Source organism: Lineus longissimus, chromosome 11, assembly GCF_910592395.1.
Source record: "Lineus longissimus chromosome 11, tnLinLong1.2, whole genome shotgun sequence".
Lineage (NCBI taxonomy): Eukaryota > Metazoa > Nemertea > Pilidiophora > Heteronemertea > Lineidae > Lineus > Lineus longissimus.
The window spans coordinates 6,620,665-6,632,693 of record NC_088318.1 but is presented as its reverse complement, the minus strand read 5'-3'; the positions used below and the strand labels follow the sequence as shown (position 1 = coordinate 6,632,693).

At 39.5% G+C, this 12,029-nt stretch overlaps 1 protein-coding gene across 3 annotated transcripts in view; it reads right to left on the bottom strand.

Moving 5' to 3' along the window:
* The window catches only part of LOC135495396 (uncharacterized), an 89,445-nt gene that overhangs the window by 14,592 nt on the left and 62,824 nt on the right, over nt 1-12,029 (bottom strand). The window contains exon 1 of one of the 3 annotated variants that reach the window (XM_064783976.1): nt 10,706-10,930. The exons of 1 other annotated variant lie outside the window; for it this stretch is intronic. In XM_064783976.1, the coding sequence (XP_064640046.1) occupies nt 10,706-10,847 (142 nt within the window). In that variant the 5' untranslated portion in view covers nt 10,848-10,930. Of the gene's footprint in view, nt 1-3,814; nt 4,010-10,705; nt 10,931-12,029 lie in introns of those variants that run through there. One more of the 3 variants, XM_064783977.1, reaches the window with a different exon arrangement.

The window sequence follows — 12,029 nt, the reverse complement described above, 5'->3', positions numbered from 1 at the left end:
ATATGGCCGGTAGCAAATATTTTACAAACGACATACCCATTGCAATTGTTATTCGTACTACATAGAAGGTGCGCGCGCACGTATAATCGTTCTGTATAATCGACTTAATTCGCGCGCGGTGGGTATGATGAACGGATATATCATCATCATCATCATCATAATCATCATCATCATATCATTACCGGTGTCGTAACCGAATTGGATTGGCGGAGGTATGAAGTCCACCAGAGGCTACTGTCTACCTATGTGGGATCTTTTACTTGCCCTGGCATAGACACTCAGGTCCAAGGGACCACGGCTTAGTCTCATCCGACAAACCGTTGTACATGTACGTGTTGAGAAGGGCCAGGAATTTTAGTTGCATGAAAGCCACGCCGGTTCATCCAGAAAAAAATGATTTTTAGAGCTGCCAATCCCTGTAGGACCCATTTCAGATTTTTTTCACCAGAAACTCCATATTTTTCAGATTTTGAGGGGGTGAATTCGGTGCTTTTAGTTTTTTTGACAACAAGTGCAATTCACCTCGCTCCACTGGTAGTCCAGTTCTGGTCATTTCTCAGCATACTTTGCCAAGAACTTCTGTACATGGCGAGATTTCTTTGTTATATCAGCATTGTCATCATTCACTGCATTTCGTTTCGGCATTGTTAGCCGATGTCAATGGATTTTTATCACAGAATAAATATGAAGAAATTTCGATAACAAAACCAAAGGTGCCTATGAAGAGTTAAGAGTGGATTCGCGGCATAGGCGCTCACTGGAAGGGCGTGTGTGTGCTCGGTGTGTTGGCCGGGAGGCCAGCTTGCTTGAAATGTTAGTAAGAATTTACCACTTGATCGTCAAGGGGCACCTGTTTTTGTTGCAGTCTTCCCAAAACATGGATACTGTTGCGGCACAAGACATGAATTGACTTGCCCAAGGCCTAATCAAGTTATATTTCTATGTGATTATATTGAATCAATGATTATCTGGATGCTTTTGGGATGAGAAAATGTTCATTTACAGTATGTGTAAGGATGTAAACCCCGGGTCCAAGACAGGTGCGAACACTAAGGAAATCAATATACCATATTTTTCTACCAACAATCAATAATAAATCCAGACTTCTAGGCGTTTCTAAAATTAGGTTCCTGGCAAAGTGTAAATCAATATATATCGTCCGCCTTCTTGGCCATCAACGATCAATGACGGGTCAATATTAATATCTAGCAAAATGTTTATTATTAAATCCATATTTCTCGGTGTATCTAATAATTATTAGGTTCCTGGCAAAATGCAAATCAACATCATCCGATATGTTGATTAATATCTTGAATTATTCTCGGTGTTACTAATATATAGTTCCCAGCAAAATGTAGAAAATTGCCCAACATATGTAACGGACGTTGAGCGTGGTATTCTGCCTAGTTGTGGCGTTCTATATATTTCAGCTCATGGGACGCTGAGTATGACAAAATGTTAGCAAAATGTCAGTGAACATCTAATATTTTACGATGGTAGTTCAAGCCTTTCCTTTGATAAAAACCCTCTTGTGGGGCACCCGGAGACTTATGAAGCTGAACTTTCATCCAAAAGGAGCCCTACTGAAAATATAAATTTCACATTAAGGTGCCTTTAAAGAGTTTCCGTGGATAAATCCGACTAGCCGTAGTTCCTTAAAAAAATGTTGGATTTCCTGCTGCCTATTATATCTAGCACTGGGTACTGGGAGATGGAACGAAAAAAATGGAGGGGTAATTGGCAGCTCGAAACCCTACATTTTCTACGTGACGCCACGACGTCGTAAAACGTTAGACCGCCCCCGGGTCGATCTAGACGACCTTATTGCAAGCAAAAGAGAAGAAATCGTGGCATTATATTATGAAACGATAACACTGCTGGTTTTGGCCCATGAACACCCTAGTCCAATGGGTCCCGAGCTTAATCTTAGCTTGCAGGAATTGAGTGTGAATGCTGCTTTTAATTAGGAGCCTATTGTTTGTTTGCAGTCAACTAGCAACTTTAGCAAGAGGCTTTAGTTTTATTTCCAGGCTGCTGCAGTCACTACAGTCCCACAAATCGTCGCTGTTTTCACGAAATGACCAATCAAAAAATTTTCAATTTTGGGGGTTTGCCACCAAACCTAATCATATAGGTCAATGGTATTTGCAGACCTGTACAAGTCGTTTAGAACACACAACCAATTGAGTTTTCTCGAATCATAAAAAATGTGAACACTTGAATATGGGCAGAGACATGTATTCACCACGACCGGAAGTCACAAAGAACAACGATCCACACTGAATTTACACAGTGTTTAATAGAGTTTAATAGAGCGCTGGCCATATGCTGATTACTCAAAATCAAAAAAGTTTTGTGAAAGTGAAAACAGTGACGAAATGATCGTCCGCGCTGAATTATACAGTGTAGTCATTGGGCAATTGATTGTTTTTGTTTGGAATGGAAATCCTTTGTTTTGACAAATAAATGGGCAAAGAAATGCATGGGTCGTTGCTGGTACACATATTTTGTATTGTCAAAGAATTTCTTGATCAAAACACAACATGCACGTATATGAGTTTCCAAGTAGTATTTTATGTGGAAATAAGAACAAATTGCACCATTCTAGATTGAAATTAGAAGATGTTTAATGTATATCTGCTGTTGGTACAAGCTAACATGTGGTAGCCCTATAATATGTACCCCCCCCCCCCCCCCCCCCACACACACAAACACACTAACTCGTCTTAGTTCAAGTGGTTAAGTTGTCCTACATTGCAGATTCTTCTGCGTCAAACCTTCAGGCAAAATAAACCTATGGCTATCATTTAACTTAAACTTTTATTATACATGTATAGCCATAATAAAATCATAAATATTGCGATTGCGTGATGAAACACAATGTTTACTCAGTATTCAAGCAGTAAAAACAAAGCATTGCTATCACAACACTAAGATTATCCACCAATGAAGCAAGCGACCCATTACTGTCACACAGGCCTGGATCAACTGACGCTGAACCCCACTCTGCAAATTGAAAACTATTTAAATGTGAAAGGTTTATTATGGTACAGAGCTAAAAATTACTGCAAGCTGAAAGGTATTCATTGGTATCTATACTTTTCAAGGTCACTTGGCGATTTAAAATATTTTTAAGTGGCTTCTGCTAAGAGTCACTTAAAGTTGATACAATGCGACTTTAATTCATTAAATCCAATTTAATTCACAAATCATGTTCTGTTTTAAAAATCGCTCTGTAGGCCTAAAGCATGGTAGCAAATGACTAAACACTCACGTATCCAACAAACAGAATTAAATTTCATCGAGAAATGGCGCTGTAATACCTGAAAATTTGTTTTTTCGTATCAATTTTGAAGTTTATATATAGGGAATTTTTTGTGGTAATATCATTGAGAATGGTCTAAACATCATAATGAAAGTACTGATGAGGAATGCCTATATGCCACTTGATATGTCTTTGATTATCACAGCATAACCTGAAAGGCCAAAAATTATGAGCCAGCAGTGAAACACTTTGTGATACTTTCAATAACATTTCGTGGCATAATATTTTCACGAGCATACTAGTATAAACCTATACCCGCGAAAGACGTAAACATTTCCAGCACACGGATTTTTTTCAGTTCTACGGCATTGTTTCGTCATAATCGGCTTTTATAGATGATTATACTACGTAAACTTTGTCTGTGTGTTTGTCCATCTCTGCTTGTTGCAAGTCAAGCTGAATCGCAGTAAAAATGTAATTGCCTACGCAGCCTCTTAATTTTGTAATGACTTATATATTGTAGCAAGGAGTGTGTAAATTATTACCCACCGGTCTGTGTAACAACCAGCTGCATCACCAAAAACGTCACGACTCTTGTCTCCATGAGTGAAATCGGTTCACAAAAAACGAGACGAAGATGAACGGGAAATGGCGCGCGTTTTGGCTTCCAAGGTCATTTGTGGGAAATCAGAATCTTCGGCTAGGAATAAGTTTTAGTGTTTTAACGACGCAACATCAGTTTGTTTCATATAAGTTGTCTGTTTCAGTCATAAATGACACATATGATTGTTAGTATGGACAAGTAGATTTAATTCAATAAAATATTCCATGTTGGAAAATCAACGACCAACTTCTGTTATAAACGTTGTCCATATGCTCCCGCCCGCGAGTTTTTTTTACAGGTAGGTTCGTACCATATTGTACATTGACAGCCAATCAGAGCTCAGTAACTTCACCTGACGAAACGCAGTTAGTCAGTAAACAAGATAAGCGATGCACATTGACAAATGGTGCGAGTTCGAATCTCGGAAGGACCCAAAAAATTATGCACTTTTTGTTTTTGTTGGTTTTTTTCATTTACTTAATTATTTTAATAATAAATTTCTGGCTGTCAATGTACACAATTGTACGAACCTACCTGTAAAAAAAACTCGCCTCCCGCCCGATGGCCAGTGTGTAGCGTAACCACTATTGCTCACTTCCGGGCCACTCTCTGTAATGTATTCAAGAAGTGGTTATCGCGTAGTTATCGCTACGCGTTTTGTCCGTAGGTCTCACTGTTAATTAGGGAGTTTTTCTCGAATAATGTACGCGATGATGACGTGCCCCATTATCAACAGGACGTGACATCTATTTTAAAATGCGTTTCGAAAGTGATTGCATGAGGACAACTCATTTGCGTCGTGTATCACTGGAAACGCCTTATTCTGCAGGATGTTAAATCCCGCGTTTTATATCTTTAAATAACTCAAAGGCGTCGCATTTGCTCCTAGCTCTGTTCACCATCCCAAATGGCAATATTGCCAATTGGGCCGGACAATCACGGAAAAAAGCAAACATTTTACATTTCTTCCTGGATAATTCTTACAGTAACCATTCTCCCGTGAAAGAAAGTTACACAAAAATTCAAAAAAAATCGAGGGTCAACTATTGCGCTTTTGAGATATATTGAATTTGCACAAATCAGCGAAAAACGCACCACTGGCACTGGACGGCATTTCAACACGGGGCCGACGCACACCCCGAGTTCACTGTACACAAACGTCGGTGACAGCAGTAAAATGCGTAGTTTCTTGTTATCAGCCTATTGAGCAGCGCTCCAGGTTTCAGAAACTCCAAATAACATGTCTTTGTCAAAACAATCGCTAAATCAACACTGGCATACACTGAGGACCAAGAAATCAACGATTTTTTAGGAACTATCGTACTGGGGGACATTGCGCAAGAATACATTCAAACTCCCTTATCATACCTTAGGCGTGTTCTAGTGATAATGACAAATTAAACTGTTATGTAGTCCTACATATGAGTTATCAATTAGCAAATTTCTCGACACTATCAGCCCATAATTGCGTCGGCAACCACATTTCGCGGAAAACACCTTAGAGATTTTCGGCGAGTTCAAAATCCACGCCCGTGTTCGTATCCCTATCGAATTTAATGACATTTTCCCATCCTGTACAATGTTGAAAGGTGAAATGAATATGCATCTTCCAAATAACTTCTCAATCAAGTAGGCCTATGTATCATTTACATGTTAATCAGCTTCGCATATCACGCATCGGGAAAAACACCATATGTAAGAAACGATCGGATACGCAATACGGGCATGAATTTTGAACATGCGGAAAGTCCCTATACTATGGCGTACCAAAAAGGTCACAATAAAAACATATTCCCGTTCACCGTTATTGCTTTCCCGTTTTAAATAGATATTCCGTTAATATCTATTTAACGCTTATTTGACCTCTATATTGACCATCTGACAGCCGAGAGGAAGCTCCCGACCGACTATTAATGATTTTGGGTTCAAGTTATATTTGAATAGCCTTTAACAAGGATTATGTAGCGTTGTGGTACAATTTGAAAACCGTTTAATGACATCCACTGTTCAGTTACTGGTTAACGCAATGCGTTAAATATATAGCTTTTAACTAATCTAAATGCTGCAATTCCCGTTCAACGGGAAAGAAATAGCGTTGAATGGGAATAGGGTAATTGTGACCGCCATACTATAACTATACACAGAGCAAACAACGACGCCCTACATCGCTGACCCTAATACTTTGATAAAGTCAACGAGATGTCCATATCGATAAAATGTTCTGAAAGTTATCTAACCAATACGGTGGCCCATAGAGGACATGCGTTTCGCGTTTATTTTCAATATATTAGAATATTTTTCTCTTTACAATGCGATTTTTTTCTTTCGAATTACAACGCCGTCGGATTTATTTCTCACCGCCGAAAAAAAAATTCCCACCGCCGGGTTAAAAATAATAATTCCCACCACCACGGTGGAAAATAATATCCACCGCGGTGGAAAATAATATCCAACGCGGTGGAAAATGATATCCACCGCGGTGGGAAATGATATCCACCCCGGTGGGAAATGATATCCACCGCGGTGGGAAATGATATCCACCGCGGTGGAAATGATACCCACCGCGGTGGGAAATGATACCCACCGCGGTGAAAATAATATCCACCGCGGTGGAAAATAATATCCACCCCGGTGGGAAATAATATCCACCGCGGTGAGAAATGTGGACATTCTAGTAGTATAGGATACATCGAACACACAGCATGGATGCCCCCGGCCAGCTACTAGGCTAGGCTATGTCCTGAAGTGAAATGAAACGAAATGAAACGAAACGAAACGAAACGACACGACACGACACGACACGACACGACACGACATGAAATTTATTGGCCAAAACACAATCTTTGCATATAAGGCACGAAACACAAATACAAATGTACATTACTATCAAAATATCAAAACAATAAATTTACAATATAACCACAATCCCACGTTGCTATCGTTACAGCACAGCTAATCAGAGGTCTAAAAGCGCTCTAGTTTTTTGAAGAAAACAGAGACATATGCGTTATGAAGACACAGTGACAGTAAACACACAAATAATGCAGCAACTGCATGTACATGTAATTTCAAACAAACCAAAAAATTGTAGTAAGTGCTATGATTATTTACAGGACTAGAAATATTTAGGAACGTATTCAACATTTACGTTCCTAATTTTGAAAGCTTTGGTTATAAAATGTCCCAATGATGATACGACATGAAAATCTGTAGATGACATTGTTTTTATGAATTTTAAGTCATTGGGAAGATTGCAGTTAGGCAAGTTGAGTCGGGACCATTGATAGTTGAAAAGATTACATTCAAACAGGAATTAATGAATCTCTGTTTCAACTTTATTGCAGTGGGGGCACAATCTTTCTGCAACCGGGGTGCCCGTGTATCTGCCAGACTCAATTTTTAATTTGTGATTACTTATCCTAAATCTAGTTAAATGAATTCGATCAATGGTCGGTAGCATCATTGATAGATAACTTTCATATGTGAAAGATGATTTGAATTGTCTGTAAAGATGGAGTTTGTTTTTCTGTGCAGGGTTCCTACGTACATCATTATACAATATGGAATGCAATTCATGTTGGTACATATCCTTTAACCTCATATTAAACAGAGAAATATCAACATTTGACCCCTTGAAGTAGAGGAGTGACTGCCAAATGTTCCCAAGGCCAGAAAGATTTAAAGACTTTTTCAGAGAGCCAATCCATGAAGATTTAGGATACCGTTTGACATTATCTAACTGATATTTGAAGGCGAGTTTTAGGAGAAGATTATTGTTATTAAAGTCAGTTACATGTTCACAAAAACGTAAAATTCTAGTAAGAATAACAACCTTCAAAGGATATCTCCCGAGTTCCCCAAGCACAGCAGCATTGGGAGCGTATTTAGAGACACCTAAAACCTCTTTGCAACATTTTAATTGCAGAGAATCAATACTGTTATTTGATTTTAACGACTCAAAACCCCATATCTCGCATCCATAAAATAATACTGGGAGAACCATTGCATCAAATAGCTTCATGGATAAATGCACATCTTGCGAGAGTGATACAGGTAGATCATGCTTCAATTTGAAAACTGCCTTCCTGGCTTTATGACATATATCCGTTGCAGAGAATGAACATTTGCCAGAGGCATAAAATTTAATACCGAGGTAAGTGTAACTGTCTGCTACCTCAATCACTGAATTATTATATAGATACGTGTTTACCGCGTCACACCTTAAACGTGGACTTTTAAACTCAACTACCTTTGTTTTGGATCTGTTCACTGTCGGATTCCACATACCGCAGTACTGTTGAAGGCTGGCTAAAGTTTTATTCAAACCTTCAGCAGAGGAGGACAGTAAAACCAAGTCATCAGCATATAGTAAACAACATAATTTATAATAATCAAGTTCAACACAATCATCACTATTTGATAACAAATGGCTTGGCAGATCTGACAAAAATAAATTAAAAAGAGTTGGACTCAACGAACAACCTTGCCGGACACCTCTAGACGTTCCAATTTTGGGAAGGAGACCGTCCGCCAGTTTAATTTGTGTCGAGCTATTTGCAAACATCGACTGAATAATATTGAACATTCCCTGTAACATTGCACTTTTGGAGCTTGTAGAGCAGACCAGGTCTCCAAACTGAGTCAAAAGCTTTGGAAAAGTCAACAAAACATGAGAAGAGACCTGTTTTTTCTTTAAATTTGTATTTGTCTTGAAGAGACGTTGTCCGAAGGCGTTGTCCGAGGTGCGAACATTTTTCCGAAACCCACCTTGCTCTGGCGGGATATGACCATTTGCATTTAAAAAACATGTCAGCCGAGTGTTGACTCATTTAGTGAATAATTTACCAAGACAACTCGAGAGGCTAATACCCCTATAATTATTCGGGTCTTTTTGGTACCTTTTTTATGTAAAACAGTCATATAGTCATTCGCCCAACTGGAGGGAAAATTTCCGGACTCAAGAATGGTATTGAACAGCTTACTGAGCGGTTTGACTAACTTTGATTTTCCACACTTGAGCATCTCATTGAGAATATTGTCTGGACCACCAGCCTTACCATTTTTCAGTTGTTTCAACTCCAGAAGTATTTCATCTGAAGTTATTGGATCATCAAGTGGTCCTGGACCACTATTGCTCCTTTCAAGAGCTTCAAGTTGAGCAACAATATTTTTCTGGAAGGGTTTTAGTTCCAGTTCCACCGTGGGATCAGAGAGTATACCTTTAAAGTGGGTAAACCATGTTTCTGGAGAAACGTCATCGAAACGCCATTGTAATTATGGCATGTTATCGGACCAAGGTAGTCACCAAGAGTTCTGCCATTCAGTATTCTAAGATTACTGCCAATGCACAGGTTCTGCAGATCTTTGAAATAAGCATTTGTCTTACAATCTAATGACATTCTCCGTGAAGCATTATCGTCCTCATACACATTACATGGTAAGAATTTGCCACAGTCATTGGAGATAAAATCATCATGCCTTCCAATTCGGGCATTAAAATTACCAGTAACCATTACGTAACCTTGGTTAGAGTATTCAACAACATCGTTTTCAAGATCTGGAAAATGAAGTTGACCACCAACACCTTTTAATCTCAGAGAATTATTTGGAGCAATGTACACCACACCGACAAATAGGTCTTGTTCTAATTGGAGTAGACCTTTGTCTATCTTGAAAAACAAGAAATCCTCATTTGATGATTCTAATTTACATACATAGTTGCTGATTTGCTTCTTCACCAAGAGCGACACCACCACCGTTATGACCAGATGAAGAGCTTTGGCGACAGTTGTAATAGTGAACGAAATCGTTCGGAATATATAGGTTATTTACAGAGTCATATGTACACCAAGTCTCGGTGTGACAAATAATATCAGAACAAGTGAGATCAGAGACAAAATCGCTATCATAAAGTTTGGTATCTAAACCGCCCTGAATATTCCAGGTGGATAGATCTAAAGACGCCATAGTAACAAGCCAAATAAGCTGGACCCAAAATGGAGGGTCAGGAGAACAGAAACAGAAGTAAAAAGTTTAAAATAAAATGCATATTATAACGTAAAGTGGTGGGAAGACGCAAGGAGTTTGCTTCCCCATCCACCATACCAATTATGTAATAACAAATCAAGCAAAAAGAAAGTTATATACAGTTATTTACACGCTAAAGCATGTAACAAGCTCCACCAGCATTCACTTGCTCTCAGTTGAGCCAATTTTGTAAGTTCGCAATTCATTGCACGTGTCATACCACTTGTGCTGTGAAGATGCCGGCTCTTTGTAATGATAGGACCTGCATTGATTTAGTAGCTTGTGGCAGTAGACCTGAATAATACAATGTCAATGACCTACCTCTTCAATTGTCTTCATCCTTGCGATGTCAATAACGAATTAGCTCCCGCTCCGATCTATACTCTCCTTGACCTGATACTAGTCCAGCCACAATCGTGGTTGTAAACATTTCTCACCGCGGTGGATATTATTTTCCACCGCGGTGGTGGGAATTATTATTTCTAACCCGGCGGTGGGAATTATTTTTTCGGCGGTGAGAAATAAATCCGACGACGGTTGTAATTCGGGAGAAAAAAATCGCATTGTAAAAAGAAAATATTCTAATATATTGAAAATAAACGCATGTCCTCTATGGGCCACCGTAGTCTTCTGTATATACAAGAGTCATGAAAACAAGCTCCGCTATCACAATTCACTTTCCAAAATATAGCTCTCACTTTGCCTATTCTCATTTTTCTCTATACCTGGTCGAGATGGTAACCGGAAAAATACCTGGTCGAGATGGTAACCGGAAAAACGCCGAGTTACCGACTGACCACCACATTTACCGTATCCCATTCGCTCCTCGCAGTGCCCAGCGCCATTGAGTTCATCCTCTTGCCAACAGGGCCTACAACAGGACTTCTCCTTGAGCATGAGGGAGTATAAAGTATGTATCAAGTGAAATGGCCCGATATTGTCATGATGCATAGAGTCTGGCAGCAGCACGATTTGGTGAAATCCGAAAAAACTAATAAAACGGGAGACGTTTACTCATTTGCATGATGGGCGTTATCAAATGTAGGCCTAGGCCTACATCCGGGTTGGAGCGTATTACACGTATAGGTATATATATACTTCACTTTATTTCGGTCGGTTCTAAACGCGGCATTGGCACTGATATTGGCATTGGAATGGCGATGGTAATCTGCCAAATGAGTACCAAATATGGAAGTTGGATGCGCTGCAGACCACATGGGCAACATTCTTCGTAAGGCTAATTACAGGGTAGCCCAAAATAATTTAAAGGCGACTTGGCGGGCCTCTCCATTATGTTTTCCTCCATGTCCTCGGCCATGCATTTTGCAGATTGCCAATGTCAATGCCAATGCCAATGCCAATGTCAATGCCAATGCCAATGTCAATGTCAATGTCAATGCCAATGTCAATGTCAATGCCAATGCCAATGCCAATGTCAATGCCAATGCCAATGTCAATGCCAATGTCAATGTCAATGTCAATGCCAATGTCAATGTCAATGCCAATGCCAATGTCAATGTCAATGTCAATGCCAATGTCAATGTCAATGCCAATGCCAATGCCAATGTCAATGCCAATGCCAATGTCAATGCCAATGTCAATGTCAATGTCAATGCCAATGTCAATGTCAATGCCAAGGTCAATGTCAATGTCAATACCAATGTCAATGTCAATGCCAATGTCAATGTCAATGCCAATGCCAATGCCAATGTCAATGCCAATGCAAGTGCCAATGCCAATGTCAATGCCAATGCAGCGTTAAGGACCGATCCACTTTATTTGAAGTAGTACGTTTTTGATAAGAGAATAAGTTTACACATGAAAAACTTGATAATCAACTGTGGCTGGCGCGAGTGGACAAAATTCAGAATTATGCTACGGCATCAATAGGAAGTGTGGTGCATCATAAATCAACCAATCAAAACATCGGATCGCGTGAATTATGCCACGGTAGAATTCAAAATTATGCCACGGCATACATAGGAATTGTGGTGTGGCATAGTTAGATCAGAAGGTGGCAATCGTTTTATTTATGGTGCGGTATGAATCGCACTTCCGTCCACAGTTCCTATTTATGCCGCGGCATAATTCACGAGATCCGAGGTTTTGATTGGTCGATTTAATGGTGCACCA